The sequence below is a fragment of the Amblyraja radiata genome, chromosome 6 (assembly GCF_010909765.2).
Source record: "Amblyraja radiata isolate CabotCenter1 chromosome 6, sAmbRad1.1.pri, whole genome shotgun sequence".
NCBI classification, from domain to species: domain Eukaryota; kingdom Metazoa; phylum Chordata; class Chondrichthyes; order Rajiformes; family Rajidae; genus Amblyraja; species Amblyraja radiata.
Genome location: NC_045961.1, coordinates 93,590,339 through 93,608,623, shown reverse-complemented (window position 1 = coordinate 93,608,623; position 18,285 = coordinate 93,590,339). Strand labels below are relative to the sequence as shown.

At 45.1% G+C, this 18,285-nt stretch overlaps 1 protein-coding gene across 4 annotated transcripts in view; it reads left to right on the top strand.

Annotated features, from left to right (window-relative positions):
- The window catches only part of atp10a (ATPase phospholipid transporting 10A (putative)), a 434,067-nt gene that overhangs the window by 193,933 nt on the left and 221,849 nt on the right, over nucleotides 1-18,285 (top strand). Inside the window, exon 1 of one of the 4 annotated variants that reach the window (XM_033023256.1) lies at nucleotides 12,317-13,533. The exons of the other annotated variants lie outside the window; for them this stretch is intronic. Within the exon in view, the coding sequence (XP_032879147.1) occupies nucleotides 13,073-13,533 (461 nt within the window). The 5' untranslated portion in view covers nucleotides 12,317-13,072. Of the gene's footprint in view, nucleotides 1-12,316; nucleotides 13,534-18,285 lie in introns of those variants that run through there. 4 annotated transcript variants of the gene reach the window in all.

Sequence of the window (18,285 nt, the reverse complement as noted above, 5' to 3'; positions counted from 1 at the left end):
TACTTGGATAGCCATAATCTGCCATTAGGCAAGAGGTACAGAAGTGTGAAATGCACACTCCTGAATTGGGGACAGTTTCTTCCAAACTGTTATCAGGCAACTGAACCTATCAGGCATCCTACTGACAGCTAGAGAAAGGTCCTAAGTGCTATGTACGTCCCAGGAGGTCATCTGACTTTCTTTAATCGGAGTTTACTGGACTCTTGCACAAAACATTAGGGTTAGGGTTCCGTTTATCATGTATCTGAACACTGTGGATGGCTCGATTGTAATCATGTATAGTCTTTCCGCTGACTGGTTAGCACCGAAAGGAAAGCCTTTCACTATACCTCGCTACACATGGCAATAAACTAAACTGAACTAAAAGATGAAATTAGGCTGGGTAGGTCTTTATACACTGAAATTGATCAGTCTGGCTCAATGCATTGTCAATTTCTTCCAACTTTATTTCAGGGCCCAGATTGAGTAGGCTGGGACTCTAATTATTGGAGCGCAGGAGGATGAGGGGTGATCTTAATGTGGTGTATATAATCTTGAGAGGAATACATTGGGTAGATGAATCGTGGACCAGAGGACATAGGTTTAAGGTGAAGGGGAAAAGATTTAATAGGATTCTGAGGGGTAACTTTTCCACACAAAGGGTGGTGGGTGTATGGAACAAGCTGCCAAAGGAGGAGTTGAGGCAGGGACTATCCCAACATTTAAGAAACAATTAGCCAGATACTTGGATAGGACAGGTTTAGAGGGATATGGACCAAACGGGTGCAGACGGGACTAGTGTAGCTGGGACATGTTGACCGGTGTGGACAAGTTGGGCTGAAGGGCCTGTTTCCACACTGTATCTCTAGGACTTTATGGCTTGAATTAGGCAAGAATGCAATGTAGCTTTCCACAAACCTCCTTGTAAATATCCTGCTGTCAGGTAGCAATTAGATGTTTACTTTTAATACACCAGTCTTGAAGGGGCTGTCCCACTTGGTGACCTAATTGGCAAGTTTAGAAGAGTTTAGGAGAGCTTGAAAAAATGTAATGTTGAAGACCTCCTTCGACTATGTTGAAGACTAGCTACGACTAGCTATGACTAACTTCGGGAAAATTGGACACCGAATAGTGGAGAGTGAAGGCGAGCTCCTTCGACCTCCCTTCGACCTCCCATCGACTATGATGAAGACTATCTATGACTACCTTTCACTACCTTCGGTTACCTTCAACTACCCTCCATTACCTACGGCTAACATGCCGACCTACTACGACCTACTACGACTAAACCTACGAGTAAAAAGAGTATCGATTTTTTCCATGGCGACCTTTTCTTTCTCGCGGACATTTTTCAACATGTTGAAAAATACGCCGTGACCTAGCTGAGGCCTCAAGTACGCGTAGACCACTCTCGAGCATGAAGGAGACAAAGCATGAAGGTAAAAAGACCTCCTAGGACCTCGTGTCGACCATGCTGCGAGTACGAGCCGAGGGCAAACACGCCAGAACTCACGGATTAGGTCGCCTAAGTGGGACAGCCCCTTTAGGAGAGTACCAGTTGAAGGGCTAAACAGCCCACATAATTGGCATTGCATCACCCACTCTAAGATTTTCCACATTCCACCACTGGCACCTTTTATTTGCAGTGGGTGTCATAGAAACATAGAAACATAGAAATTAGGTGCAGGAGTAGGCCATTCGGCCCTTCGAGCCTGCACCGCCATTCAATATGATCATGGCTGATCATCCAACTCAGTATCCCGTACCTGCCTTCTCTCGATACCCTCTGATCCCCTTAGCCACAAGGGCCACATCTAACTCCCTCTTAAATATAGCCAATGAACTGGCCTCAACTACCCTCTGTGGCAGAGAGTTCCAGAGATTCACCACTCTCTGTGTGAAAAAAGTTTTTCTCATCTCGGTTTTAAAGGATTTCCCCCTTATCCTTAAGCTGTGACCCCTTGTCCTGGACTTCCCCAACATCAGGAACAATCTTCCTGCATCTAGCCTGTCCAACCCCTTAAGAATTTTGTACGTTTCCATAAGATCCCCTCTCAATCTCCTAAATTCTAGAGAGTATAAACCAAGTCTATCCAGTCTTTCTTCATAAGACAGTCCTGACATCCCAGGAATCAGTCTGGTGAACCTTCTCTGCACTCCCTCTATGGCAATAATGTCCTTCCTCAGATTTGGAGACCAAAACTGTACGCAATACTCCAGGTGTGGTCTCACCAAGACCCTGTACAACTGCAGTAGAACCTCCCTGCTCCTATACTCAAATCCTTTTGCTATGAAAGCTAACATACCATTCGCTTTCTTCACTGCCTGCTGCACCTGCATGCCTACTTTCAATGACTGGTGAACCATGACACCCAGGTCTCGTTGCATCTCCCCTTTTCCTAATCGGCCACCATTTAGATAATAGTCTGCTTTCCTGTTTTTGCCACCAAAATGGATAACCTCACATTTATCCACATTATACTGCATCTGCCAAACATTTGCCCACTCACCCAGCCTATCCAAGTCACCTTACAGTCTCCTAGCATCCTCCTCACAGCTAACACTGCCCCCCAGCTTAGTCTTCCGCAAACTTGGAGATATTGCCTTCATCCAGATCATTAATATATATTGTAAATAGCTGGGGTCCCAGCACTGAGCCTTACGGTACCCCACTAGTCACTGTCCGCCATTGTGAAAAGGACCCGTTTACTCCTACTCTTTGCTTCCTGTTTGCCAGCCAGTTCTCTATCCACATCAATACTGAACCCCCAATGCCGTGTGCTTTAAGTTTGTATACTAATCTCTTTTGTGGGACCTTGTCGAAAGCCTTCTGGAACTCCAGATACACCACATCCACTGGTTCTCCCCTATCCACGCTACTAGTTACATCCTCGAAAAATTCTATAACTCTATAAAAATTCTATAAAATTCTATAATTGTCATCTACAAAATGCATTGCAATTACTTGCTCAGATTGTTCCAATAACTTGTCCAACATCTGCCTGACCTGCTGGGTTATTCCACCTTTTCACGTCTCTCTTCTTCACCGTTCTTCCCCTCTACCCCCGCTACTTGATCACATTGAATGGCGGTGCTGGCTCGAAGGACCGAATGGCCTACTCATGCATCTATTGCCTATTATCTATTGTCTATTTTCTCTTCTACTTTCTGAGATAAGATATTGGAACTTGAAAGCTCAGTCTTTAGTTTAGTTTAGAGATACAGCGCAGAAACAAGCCCTTCGGCCCACCAAGTCCGCACGGACCAGCAATCCTCGCACATTAACACTTTCCTACACACACTAGGGACAAATTACATTTATACCAAGCAAATTAGCCTACAAATATGTAAGTCTTTGGAGTGTGGGAGAAAACCGAAGATCTCGGAGAAAACCCACGCAGGTCACGGGGAGAACGTACAAACTCGGAACAGCCAGCACCCGTAATCGGGATCGAATAGTCGGGATACTCATGCACCTAATGTCTATTGTCTTGGTGAGGCCACACCTGGAGTATTGTGTACAGTTTTGGTCTCCTAATCTGAGGAAGGACATTCTTGCCATAGAGGGAGTACAGAGAAGGTTCACCAGACTGATTCCTGGGATGTCAGGACTTTCATATGAAGAAAGACTGGATAGACTCGGCTTGTACTCGCTAGAATTTAGACGATTGAGGGGGGATCTTATAGAACCTTACAAAATTCTTAAGGGGTTGGACAGGCTAGATGCAGGAAGATTGTTTCCGATGTTGGGGAAGTCCAGAACAAGGGGTCACAGTTTAAGGATAAAGGGGAAATCTTTAAGGACTGAGATGAGAAAAACATGTTTTACACAGAGTGGTGAATCTCTGGAATTCTCTGCCACAGAATGTAGTTGAGGCCAGTTCATTGGCTATATTTAAGAGGGAGTTAGATGTGGCCCTTGTGGCTAAAGGGATCAGGGGGCATGGAGAGAAGGCAGGTACAGTACACTGAGTTGGATGATCAGCCATGATCATATTGAATGGCGGTGCAGGCTCGAAGGGCCGAATAGCCTCTACTGCTGCACCTATTTTCTATGTTTCTATGTTTCTATAATCAGTCTGAAGATGTATCCTGTGCCGAAACATCACCAAGCCATGTCCTCCACAGATGCTGCCTGACCTGTTGAGTTACTCCAGCACTTTTGTCCTTTGCTCCAGGTTCCAGCTTCTGCGGTTCCAATTTCTCAAGGGTTCTCTTTTGTGGTGATGACATTCGCTGACGGACAGCCTTGCTGGCTCTCTTCAGCAAACAAAGTTTGTGACGTCTTTTTGATATCTGACTCTCTTAGAATTCACACGATATGCAGCAATTTTAATTACATAGATGGATTTTAATAGCCTTGAGGAAATAAATCATGTAACAAATAACCATGGCAGTGTTTATGCATCATACAAGCTTCAATTATGTACTACTTGAGCAGTAAAAATAAGGACTTTTTCCAGACGAATAAAAGACAATAACTCTTTAAATGACACTAAAATTTGAATACATGCTTTGCAAAGTAGTTAACATTGAGATATAGATGGCACCAGTGCATGCATTGCTTCTCCTGAAACTGTTGCCATGACTGTTATTTATCATTTAGAAACCATTCTCTAGATGGGAGCCATTCACTAATTATTTTTTTCAGGAATCACAACCACACTGGCTTGAGTACGATTGTATGGAATGGTACAATAGTTTGCTCAGCGTAGCACAGGGGGGAAACACACTGAGACTTCGCTTGCAGTGACCTCCAGTGCAGAATGTTGAGAAGTGGCTTTGTAAATACAGGAAATGGAAAATAAAATATTATAAAAAAATGATTAAATAAATAGTCCTCCCCTTTGTCTTTTGGCTACAAATGTAAGTATGCATTATCTTTTGTGGAAATAAAGAAAGGGAAGGGTGAAGGTAGTACGAGACCCTCTTAGTTTAGAGATTTGGCGTGGAAACATAGATACATAGAAAATAGGTGCAGGAGTAGGTCATTCGGCCCTTCGAGCCTGCACTGCCATTCAATATGATCATGGCTGATCATCCAACTCAGTATCCCGTACCTGCCTTCTCTCCATGCCCCCTGATCCCTTTAGCCACAAGGGCCACATCTAACTCCCTCTTAAATATAGTCAATGAACTGGCCTCAACTACCTTCTGTGGCAGAGAATTCCACAGATTCACCACTCTCTGTGTGAAAAATGTTTTTCTCATCTCGGTCCTAAAAGATTTCCCCCTTATCCTTAAACTGTGACCCCTTGTTCTGGACTTCCCCAACATCGGGAACAATCTTCCTGCATCTAGCCTGTCCAACCCCTTAAGAATTTTGTACGTTTCTATAAGATCCCCCCTCAATCTTCTAAATTCTAGCGAGTACAAGCTGAGTCTATCCAGTCTTTCTTCATATGAAAGTCCTGACATCCCTGGAAACAGGCCCTTCGGCCCACCTTGTCAGCACTGACCAGTGATCCCTGCACCCTAACGCTATCCTGGACACACTGGGGACAATTTACAATTTTACCGAGCCAATTAACCTACAAACCTGTACGTCTCTGGAGTGTGGGAGGAAATTGGAGATCTAGGAGAAAACCCACGCAGGTCACGGGGAGAACGCACAAACTCCGTCCAAACAGCGCCCGTAGTCAAGATCGAACCCGGGTCTCTGGCGTGTGAGGCAGAACCTCTACCGCTGTGCCACCGTGCCACCCATCTTCTCCAGCAGTGTTCTTCAACTAGCTCAGCTCCACAACGTAGAACATAGAACACAGAACAGTACAGCACAAGAACAAGTAAGTGTTCGGCACGGACTAGAAGGGCTGAGATGGCCTGTTTCCGTGCTGTAATTGTTATATGGTTATATGGTTATAAGCCCTTCGGCCCACAATATCTGTGCCGTGCATCACTTGTCAAGCCCATCACTTATCTATCTGCACATAGCCCTTATCCCTCCATTCTCAGCATTAATCATCACAATCACAATCACAATAATACTTTATTAGCCAAGTATGTTTTGCAACATACGACAAATTTCATTTGCCAATTCATTCATACAAATAAAAAGCAACGGAACACACAAAATACATTTTGACATAAACATCCACCACAGTTACTCCTCCACATTCCTCACTGTGATGGAAGCTGAAAAAAAGTTCAAATCTCTTCCCTTCTTTGCTTTCCCGCGGTTGGGGGCCTCGAGCCCTCCGTTGACGGGACGATCTTGACTCCCGTAGCCGGGGCGTTTGGGCCCTCCGCATCGGGGCGATCAGCTCCTGCTTCGGGGGGATGTCAGCTCCCCCGCGCTGGCGATTGGACCCCGCGTCGGGGCTGGTCGAGCCTCTGCGTCATTGGAGCTTCCCGACTCGGCCTCTCCCGAGACTGCGAACCCGCGATATGCCTATCCAAAAGTTTTTTAAATGCCAATAATGTACCTACACAACACACATATAGCCAAAAACGTATGGTGGTGAATTCATTGTCACAGAATGCTGTGGAGGCCAAGTCAATGGATATTTATAAGACTGAGATTGACAGGTTCTTGATTAGTATGGGTGCCAGGGGTTATGGCGAGGATGGGGTTGAGAGGGAAAGATAGATCAGCCATGATTGAATGGTGGAGTAGACTTGATGGGTTGAATGGCTTAATCGGTTCCTATAACTTATGAGCTTATGCCTGCCTCAACCCATATTTTCGCTCCTTGGCTGCTGGGTCAACATTTTTAATAACTTCCATATTTGATTCTTCTGGCGATTTTCTTTACTGGTTTTTATTCAACCGTTCATCAGGCTTGGCTCAGTTAGGTGTCATATACCTCAGGATTCAGGCTCGAGTTCTTTTCTAGAGAAGGTAGTCAGAAAATGCTGGGGTAACTCAGAGGGACAAGCAACATCTCAGGAGAGAAGGAATGGGTGACGTTTCAGGTCGAGACCCTTCTTCAGACCCGAAACGTCACCCATTCCTTCTCTCCAGCGATGCTGCTTGCCCCGCTGAGTTACTCCAGCATTTTGTGTCTACCTTCGATTTAAACCAGCATCTGCAGTTCTTTCCTACCACATACTTCTTTTCGAGAGACTTGGGAGCAAGAAATTTAGGCTGAAGCTGTACGTTGTACTTTGGATATCTGTTCAATCAGTCTGCTCCTTCAAATGGATCATTAGAAAAAAAATATATGGTGTTATGTAGACTTAGAAACTGCAGATGCTGGAATCCTGAGCTAAACACACAGTGCTGGAGGAACTCAGCAGGTCAGACAGCATCCTTGGAGGGAACAGCGATTTGATGATTTGGGTCGGGCCCTTCTCCAGACTGGTCATATGATGTTATGCTGCAGCAGTGTAGTGGGTTCTGGCAATGTTTATTCTATAACTTAGGTATGGCACGGTGGGGCAGCAGTAGAGTTGCTGCCTTACAGCGCCAGAGACCCGGGTTCGACCCTGACAGGTGCTATCTGTGCGGAGTTTGTACATTCTCCCCGTGACCTGCATGAATTTTTTCTGAGATCCCATGAGTAGTTGCTCTACTCAACAGCCAAAAATATGTAGCCTCCCTTTGATCTGGTATTTTGTTGATTCACGCTTGATGAATGGTGTTTTATCAATAATGTTTCATTATTATTAATGTTTAGTGTTTTCTGAGTCATTTGTAAGTGTCACTGTATGTCATGTTGTTACTTGTGTGCGGAGCACCATGGCAAATTCCTTGTATGTGAATACTTGGCCAATAAACTTACTTATTGGCCAAGGAAGAAGGGTTTCGGCCCGAAACGTTGCCTACTTCCTTCGCTCCATAGATGCTGCTGCACCCGCTGAGTTTCTCCAGCATTTTTGTGTACCTTCGATTTTCCAGCATCTGCAGTTCCTTCCTAAACAAACTTACTTACTTACTTGGTACACAAAAATGCTGGAGAAACTCAGCGGGTGCAACAGCATCTATGGAGCGAAGGAAATAGGCGACGTTTCGGGCCGAAACCCTTCTTCAGACTGATAGGGGGTGGGGGGGGAGAAGGAAGGAAAAAGGGAGGAGGAGGAGCCTGAGGGCGGGGGGATGGGAGGAGACAGCTCGAGGGTTAAGGAAGGGGAGGAGACAGCAAGGGCTAGCAAAACTGGGAGAATTCAACGTTCATGCCATCGGGACGCAAGCAACCCAGGCGGAATATGAGGTGCTGTTCCTCCAATTTCCGGTGTTGCTCACTCTGGCAATGGAGGAGACCCAGGACAGAGAGGTCGGATTGGGAATGGGAGGGGGAGTTGAAGTGCTGAGCCACAGGGAGTTCAGGTAGGTTATTGCGGACTGAGCGGAGGTGTTCGGCGAAACGATCGCCCAACCTCCGCTTAGTCTCCCCGATGTAAATCAGCTGACATCTAGAGCAGCGGATGCAGTAGATGAGGTTGGAGGAGATGCAGGTGAACCTTTGTCGCACCTGGAACGACTGCTTGGGTCCTTGAATGGAGTCGAGGGGGGAGGTGAAGGGACAGGTGTTGCATTTCTTGCGGTTGCAACGGAAAGTGCCCGGGGAGGGGGTGGTGCGAGAGGGAAGGGAAGAATTGACAAGGGAGTTGCGGAGGGAGCGGTCTTTGCGGAAGGCAGACATAGGGGGAGATGAGAAGATGTGGCGAGTGGTGGGGTCACGTTGGAGGTGGCGGAAATGGCGGAGGATTATGTGTTGTATTTGCCGGCTGGTGGGGTACTTACTTACTTACTTACTTACTTACTTACTTACATTCCAAAGACATACAGGTTTGTAGGTGAATTTAGTTTTTTTAGTTTTACATGTAAATTGTCTCTAGTGTGTGTAGGATAGTGTTAACGTGCGGGGATTGCTGGAGCGTGCAGACTCAGTGGGCTAGTTTCCACACTGTATCTCTAAACTAAACTAACAACACTGAAGCCGTTATCTGGTCATTATTATGCTGCTGTTTGTGGAATCTTGCCATGCGCAAAATGGCTGCCACGTATCCTAAAATAGTAACTGATCTTCTAAAGGTAGGTTGTTAATTCATTGGAAAGTGCTGTTGGATGTCCTTAGATTGTGAAGGTTGTCGGTAATAACATTGGTAATAACCTACATTTAATGAACCTCAACGTGCAAATGGCAGCCCTGAGGTGCACAACTTTCACCTCAACGTCCGTTCTATTTATAAGTCATTGTTGGGTTCTGATTTACATCATTCACGGATGTAAGAATGGGTAATATAAACCAAAGCTTGTGACAAATATAATTAAAACAAGGCGAGCTTTGTGACTATTGCTTCAATAACACACCCATGTTTAAGCACAACTTCAGTCTTTAGAGATACAGCGCGGAAACAGGCCCTTCGGCCCACCGAGGCTGTGCCGACCAGCGATCATCCCATACATTAACACTATCCTACACACAAGGGACAATTTACAATTTTACCAAAGCCAATTAACCTACAACCCTGTGTGTAGGTCTTTGGAGTGTGGGAGGAAACCGGAGCACCCAGAGAGAACCCACGCAGTCGCAGGGAGAACATACAAACTCCTCATCGACGGCATCTGTAGTCAGGATTGAACCCATGTGCCTGGCGCTGTAAGGAAGAAACGCTACACTGCGCCACTGTGCCGCCCCTAAACAGCTTTATATTTAATAATGTACAGTGGGATCCTCACACTCTTCACTTTCCCAGTTATTAATGTTCGCAGGCTAACAAGCGACATTATTTTATTCCCCAACCACCTGCAAGGATCTGATCTGAGGCTGTTCTTGCCATTCCCTCTGTAGGAGCCATTTATGCTCCATCTTTATACTTGGTGTATAGCAGTGCATGGATAGGTGACGTTTCAGGTTGAGACCCATCTTGAAACTGATTGTAGTAGAAGGGAGAAAGCTGGAAAATAGGTTGGCTACAGTTAGGATGATAGTGGAGAGCTCTCTTGGTAGAGACACAGTGAACATGGTCGAGTTGCTGCCACACAGTATCAGAGACCCAGTTTCGACCATGACTACAGGTGCTGTCTGGATGGAGTTAGCACATTCTCCCTGTGGCCACGTGGGTTTTCTCCAGGTACTCCAGTTTCCTCCCACATTCCAAAGACGTGCAGGTTTGTAGTTTAATTGGCTTCTGTAAATTGTCCCTAGTGTGTAGGATAGAACTAGTGTACGGGTGATTATTGGTCGACACAAAATGCTGGAGTAACTCAGCAGGTGAGGCAGCATCTCTGGAGAGAAGGAGTGGGTGATGTTTCAGGTCGAGATGCTTCTTCAGACTGATAGAAACATAGAAAATAGGTGCAGGAGTAGGCCATTCGGCCCTTCGAGCCTGCACCGCCATTCAATATGATCATGGCTGATCATCCAACTCGGTATCCTGTACCTGCCTTCTCTCTATACCCCCTGATCCCTTTAGCCACAAGGGCCACATCTAACTCCCTCTTAAATATAGCCAATGAACTGGCCTCAACTACCTTCTGTGGCAGAGAATTCCACAGATTCACCACTCTCTGTGTAAAAAATGATTTTCTCATCTCGGTCCTAAAAGATTTCCCCCTTATCCTTAAACTGTGACCCCTTGTTCTGGACTTCCCCAACATCAGGAATAATCTTCCTGCATCTAGCCTGTCCAACCCCTTAGGAATTTTGTAAGTTTCTATAAGATCCCCCCTCAATCTTCGAAATTCTAGCGAGTACAAGCCGAGTCTATCCAGTCTTTCTTCATATGAAAGTCTTGTCATCCCAGGAATCAGTCTGGTGAACCTTCTCTGTACTCCCTCTATGGCAAGAATGTCTTTCCTCAGATTAGGAGACCAAAACTGTACGCAATACTCCAGTACATTCACTAAAGAACAAGGTGCAAAGATTTCTGTCTGAGATGAATATGAGGGACTGCTCAGTATTCTGTTTCACCAAGATTAGCCCCTGACTCTTCGGACATGCCACTCGAGGCCAAAGGTTTTTCCATCCATTTATTGACTGGATGGTGGCATCGGGAATGGGAAGAGGCGTCACCATACACTCGAGTTGGGAATCGGACTTGGCAGTCCTGTCCCATTCCAGCACCCCTCACCTGGAACATCAGGCAGTTAAGTGACCGTTCTATGATAGTTTAGTTTAGTTTAGTGTAGAGATACAGGAAAACAGGCCCTTCGGCCCACTGAGTCCACACTGAATAACAAAGACAATGAAGATTGACTTCTCTAATTTCAGATAGCCCTTGCTTTCTCTCTCCATCCCCTCCCCTTCCCAGTTCTCCCACTAGTCTTACTCTCTCTGACTACATTCTATCTTTGTCCCACCCGCTCCCCTGACAATTAAATTGCAGAGAATTGTAGACGCAGCCCAGACGATTACACAAATCAACCTCCTTTCCCTTGACTCCATTTACAAGGCCAGCAGCATAATCAAGGACGAGTCTCACCCTGGTCACTCCCTCTTCCCCCCTCTCCCATCGGGCAAAAGGTATGGGAGTGTGAAAACGCACACCTCCAGATTCAGGGGCAGTTTCTTCCCAGCTGTTATCAGGCAACTGAACCAACCTCCCAACAACTAGAGAGTAGTCCTGAGCTACTATCTACCTCATTGGAGACCCTTGGACTATCTTTGTTCAGACGTCTCAACCCGAAACGTCGCCTATTCCTTCGCTTCATAGATGCTGCCTCACCCGCTGAGTTTCTCCAACATTTTGTCTACCTTCAATTTTTCTCGCATCTGCAGTTCTTTCGAAAGCAATTTGTCTTTCCGCTGACTGGTTAGCTCGGGATAAAAGCTTTTCACTATACCTCGCAACAAACCAATCTAAGCTAAATGTTCAACTGTGCATTGGAGTTAAAATACCTTTCACACTTAACAGTGCTTTTACACTTATATACACTACAAAATGCTGGCATTTTGGCACTCCAGCTGACCACTTTCAAAGAAAAGTTAGAACGGCTTCAATCAGCTGGAGTTTTAGAGTATCTGCAATGAAGGAGAAAGACCATGTGCCAGAGTAAGGAAATCTCTGATGGTATGGGGACTGAAGAACTGAATGTAGTCAGAAAACAAAACGGAAATTATTGATCTAAGATAGTTTCTTGTCAAACGTGGTATGTGTGCCTTTACTTGAACCTTGCTACCATGACGACCCAAACACGGCTGCAAATGACTGGGGTTTAAAAAAATATTAAATCCAATCTCTATTTATTTTGTTTGTGCACGTTAAAAGGGAGCACAGAAGTTTGCCTCTGTGCTGTTCAAGTTTAAAGAAGCAGATGTGATATTGAAGCAAAGAGGAAAGATTGGAGCGGCTTGGTTTGGAGAGAGAGGTGTTAGAGCGGCGCTGTAATTACAGGGTGTGTTGACAGCGTAGCGGTGTCGTTGCGGGAAGAACTTTCATCCTGTGGGTCTACCGCAGTTACAACCCCGACGGGAGGGCGGCCGAGACGGTGGGACGTGTCTTCAAAACTTTTTTTAAAGACCGGAAACGTCGAGTTTACCGTCAGGAACAACGCCTCCAAACTAGTAAAGTGGGGGATTTTGTTTGTTTTTTGAGTAATGCTCAGCGTGGTGTGCGAATTTGCTGCTCTCACTCCACGCTTTATACACACAATCCGAATGGAACGGCAGGAAGATGAAAGTTTCAGGGTGACAGGGGAAAGAGGAACAACTACCAAGAAGTCCACAACAAGAAAATAATTGAATTTTAAAAAGCAAAGATTGAGAGTGCTGGCGAGGAAACGAGGAGAGAAGATGCACTTGATGCCCTTGGAGACGTGATGTGTTGGCTAAAGTCTCGAACAGTGGCAGCAGCTTCACATAAACTTGGACACATGCACTATTGGTGATATTTCCAGTCCAGCTGTTATGCTGTAACGTGGCAGAATGGGTGATATTCGCATTCGGATACCAGGCTGATAGATTGGATCTTGCATTTTTGGAAACAAGAGCCATTTCTGATATTGATGACACGTTTTACAGCCAACAACATATTGTTTGGGCAATCTTGATGCTATTTTCACGCTTTTAAGGACATTTGAATGGTTGGCAGTAGTGAAGGTTAATTGTTTGATCTTATTTCGGTGACTTTTATTTCCATGCGTCGCTGTCTGGGTGGAGTTTTTTTCTTTTTGGCTAGTAATTTCAAGACCTGCAGTTGAAGTTGCATGAGTTTATTTGTGGTTCTGTTGGTGGTCAATGTGGAGGGAGGGTGGTGTGGCGGTGCGGTGCACGGCATGGCTCAAGGTAGTCGGTGGAGGGCGAGTTGCAAGCTGACTGGCAAGAGCAAGATGTCGAAGAGAGAGACCAGGAGCGTACGCTCCAACCTGTTGCAAGACAAGCCGGCGCGGCCGCACGCCAGCAACAGGCTCAAGACCACCAAGTACTCGGTCATCTCATTCCTCCCCAAGAACCTCTTCGAGCAGTTCCACCGCTTCGCCAACGTCTATTTCGTCTTCATCGCCCTGCTGAACTTTGTGCCCGTCGTTGGAGCCTTCCAACCCGAGTTAGCCCTGGCCCCCGTGGTCTTCATCCTAGCAGTGACTGCCTTCAAAGACCTTTGGGAGGACTACAGGAGGTACAGGTCCGACCAGGAGATCAACCACATGGACTGCCTCATCTACTGCAGGTAACTAACAACCTCTCAGCATGAGGATGCTGGCGTCCAAATCAGCACTACAAAGTTAAGAGTACCGTCATTAATTAGAAATAACACTACTTTAGAAGTATCCCAAAGCATCATTGGTTTAGAATTGAATGCATTCCAGAATTACATCAACGTTAAAAATATTGATATTTTAAAAAAAAAGTAATAATGGTGCATCTGCGTTAGAATACAGTTTCTCAAAAAATACTGTTGAGATTGATTTTACTGAACAATAATATTGCTTTAAAAATACCTGAAAAATACAGACTTTGGAACAATGTATTTATTTTAGTATTACTTTCAAATGTCCTTAGTTGTAAAGCAAGTGTAAAAATTGAAAATCTGCATTTCTAAAACTATTACCCTGTATTCCTAACTGAATGTTACTTTGAAGTACCTTGCATTTCCAAAGCAGGTATGACCTGCATTGCCAAATGCATTTTATTTTGGAATGTTGCAAATTCCTAAATCAAGGGAATTTTGCAAAATAATATTGAGTTGACAGTACCGATATTCTGTAATTAAACTAATTTTGGAATGAAATACTCCAAAAGACTGCTTTAAAATTACACCTGTGTTCTAAATTACACGCATTTTGAAAGAATCGATTTTCCAAATTAATACTACTTTAGAAAATCAGACTAATACAGAAAATCAGATGATCCATAATTAAACCTACCCCAGCAAATCAGATATCTGTAAATAGTACTGCTTTAAAGATGCAGGTGCTTTAAAATGACACCTGCTTTAGGGAAACAGATAGTTCAAAATAGTACCAAGTTGGAATGCCATTCAAAATGACATGAGCTAAGAAATTCTCTTGTCCTGCTTTATAAAAAAACCCATCTGTTCTAAAATAATACTATTTTAAACTTGCAAGTATTGTGCAATTAAACCGATCGTAGTAATATTGGTATGACAAAATGATGAAGATTGTGAATAGTATTTATTAATCGGTATTACTTTGGAACATTTCCTTTTCTGAAGTACGACTGAATTTGGAATGCAGCATTACTAAGGTATTCAGAACACCTGTGGCTCCAAGATAATATCACTTGAGAATTACTGATATTCTAAAGCAATACTGCTTTAAAATTACAGGAATTCCAAGATTGTACCTGTCTTAAAAATACAAGACTTCTGAAATAATACTGTGTTAGATATACGGAATTTCCAAAGTTTTTAAATTAGAAGCATTGCAAAGTTAAGGGCCTGTCCCACTTGGCTGTATTTCGCGCGCCATTTACGCGACCTGCTAGCGTGTGGGTAGCGTGTGGGTAGTGCGTGGGTAGCGTGTGGGTAGCGCGGTACGGGCACTTGGAGTGGCGTGGTGGAGTGTGGACTTCGTCCTGCACTAAATCTTCGCGCGCCACCGGTCTGTCACGTAACTGACAGCCAAAGTGGGACAGGCCCAAGACCCTGGCGCGACGCAACGTCTCACCTCCAACAGCAGCAGAAGCAGGCAAATGATTGTTGAACTCAGCCTGGGGCTCACGGCCGTTGCGGATCTGGATCCGCCCCCAAGATGATTGGAGTTAGACACAAAATGCTGGAGTAACTCAGCGGGACCAGCAGCATCTCTGGAGGGAAGGAATGGGTGACGTTTCGGGTCAAGACCCTTCTTTCAGACTGATTCTTTCCAAGGCGACCTTTTTTTGCTCGCGGGCATTTTTCAACATGTTGAAAAACACGCCGCAACCTAGCTGAGGCCTCGAGTACACGGGGACTACTCTCGAGCATGAAGGAGAGTTACAAAGACCTCCTAGGACCTTGTGTCGACCATGCTGTGAGTATGAGTCGAGGGCAAACTCGCCAGAACTCGCGTATTAGGTCGCCCAAGTGGGACAGCCCCTTTAGGATACCTCCAACAAGACGCGTTACTGGAGTTAATTGATTTTCATTAATGCTTTCAAACTGAGTTCAAGCATTAGAAACAAGGAATTGCAAATAGACACAAAATACTGTAATAACAGTGGGTCAGGCAGCATCTCCGTAGAAAAAGAATAGGTGACGTTGCGGGCCGACTTGAAACTTCACCTATTCCTTTTCTCCAGAGATACTGCCTGACCCGCTGGGTTACTCCAGTGTTTTGTGTCTATCTTCGGAAGTAACCAGCATCGGCAGTTCCTTCCTACACAAAGAACTACAGATGCTCTTTATAACACAGAAGGATGCAAAGTGCCGGAGTAGCTCAGCAGGTCAGGCAGCATCTCTGGAGAACATGGATGGGTGACGTTTCGGGGCGAGACCTTTCTTCAGACTGACCTGCTGAGTTACTCCAGCACTTTGTGTTCTTTTGAGTTCAAGCTCTGCATGTCACAGATGAATTTGCTACTCAACTATTTCAGTGCATCTTTTCTAATTGCCAGTACTAGAGGGTAGAATTTGTCGTGAGTGCTGTTTGAAATAACCGCTCATTAAATGCTGGAACTGAATTTGCAGTGCAATTAAAAATCAGTCTGGGTATAAATGACACTTGATCCCATACTCCCCATTTTGTATCTCTGTGGTGAGAAAATTCTGTATGTAGGAAGGAACTGCAGATGCTGGTTTATGCCAAAGATGGACACAAAGTGCTGGAGTAGCTCAGCGGGTCAGATAGTGTCTCTTTAGAAAAAGGATGGGTGACGTTTTGTGTCGGAACCCTTCTTTAGACAAAATTATATCCCCTTTAAGTTTGATCAGTCTGAAGAAGAGTTTCGTCCCGAAATGTTGCCTATTTCCTTTGCTCCATAGATGCTGCTGCACCCGCTGAGTTTCTCCAGCACTTTTGTCTACATCCCCTTTAAGTTTGTTGTTCTACTTTACAATGAATCTACCTGAGTCATTCTTAACAGACCGATCTGTGTCAGTGTATATTAGGCAGAGCCTTTTTGCAGTTTGCATCACTTGTTATCACCTTCTCCACTGCCAACAATGGACCATTGTGGGCTCCACCTTTCCTTGATCATCATTGCGTGCATTGATTTGTCCTTTTGCATACCTTCCATTCCTTTGTTCTTTGTAGCTTCTCATATCTCTCGTTTCCCTCTTCCCTGGCTCTCAGACTGAAGAAGGGTCTCGACCCAAAACATCACTTATTCCTTTTCTCCAGAGCTGCTGCCTGACCTGCTGAGTTTCTCCAGGTTCTTGTGTCTATCTTCGGTGTAAACCAGCATCTGCAGTTCCGTTGAAGGCATCCTTGATGATACTTCCAGCCGTCCTGTTGCAGTTTATCGTGAAGATGAACTGGATGGAATGAATTGGTGATCAAATGATGGACTGGGCTGTGGGCTGGGCAAAGAGTGGGAGTAAACGGGTCCTTTTCAGAATGGCAGGCAGTGACTAGTGGGGTACCGCAAGGCTCAGTGCTGGGACCCCAGCTATTTACAATATATATTAATGATCAGGATGAGGGAATTGAATGCAACATCTCCAAGTTTGCGGATGACACGAAGCTGGGGGGCAGTGTTAGCTGTGTGGAGGATGCTAGGAGGCTGCAAGGTGACTTGGATAGGTTGGGTGAGTGGGCAAATGCATGGCAGATGCAGTATAATGTGGATAAATGTGAGGTTACCCACTTTGGTGGCAAAAACAGGAAAGTAGACAATTATCTGAATGGTGGCCGATTAGGAAAAGGGGAGATGCAACGAGACCTGGGTGTCATGGTACACCAGTCATTGAAAGTAGGAATGCAGGTGCAGCAGGCAGAGAAGAAAGCAAATGGTATGTTAGCATTCATAGCAAAAGGATTTGAGTATAAGAGCAGGGAGGTTCTACTGCAGTTGTACAGGGTCTTGGTGAGACCACACCTGGAGTATTGCGTACAGTTTTGGTCTCCTAATCTGAGGAAGGACATTCTTGCCATAGAGGGAGTACAGAGAAGGTTCACCAGACTGATTCCTGGGATGGCACGACTTTCATATGAAGAAAGACTGGATAGACTCGGCTTGTACATGCTGGAATTCAGAAGATTGAGGGGGGATCTTATAGAAACTTACAAAATTCTTAAAGGGTTAGACAGGCTAGATGCAGGAAGATTATTCCCGATGTTGGGGAAGTCCAGAACTAGTGGGTCACAGTTTAAGGATAAGAGGGAAGTCTTTTAGGACCGAGATGAGAAAATCATTTTTTATACAGAGAGTGGTGAATCTGTGGAATTCTCTGCCACAGAAGGTAGTTGAGGCCAGTTAATTGGCTATATTTAAGAGGGAGTTAGATGTGGCCCTTGTGGCTAAAGGGATCAGGGGGTATGGAGAGAAGGCAGGGATGGGATACTGAGTTGGATGATCAGCCATGATCATATTGAATGGCGGTGCAGGCTCGAGGGGCCGAATGGCCTCCTCCTGCACCTATTTTCTATGTTTCTATGTTTCTATGTTTCACCACTCTCGGTCACGTGCAGAGCAGTTTGCCATCCCAGGCTGACTGTCAGAATACTTTAGCGCATCTGTAGAAATTTGAGACAATCCTCGTGGACATGCCAAATCTGAAGAAAACAAATACGCTGATGTGCTTTCTTGATCAGTGCAGCAGTGTGAAGAGACCAAGTCAGGTTGCTGGTGATATGGATTTCTAGGGCCTTGAATAAGGTCATAAGTTGTAGGAGCTAAATTAGGCCATTCGGCCCATCATGGCTACTCCACCATTCAATCATAGCTGATCTTTCTCACCCCCCTAACCCCATTCTCCTGCCTTAATCCCAAAACCCCTGACACCCGTAGTAATCAAAAATCCATCTATCTCTGCCTTAAA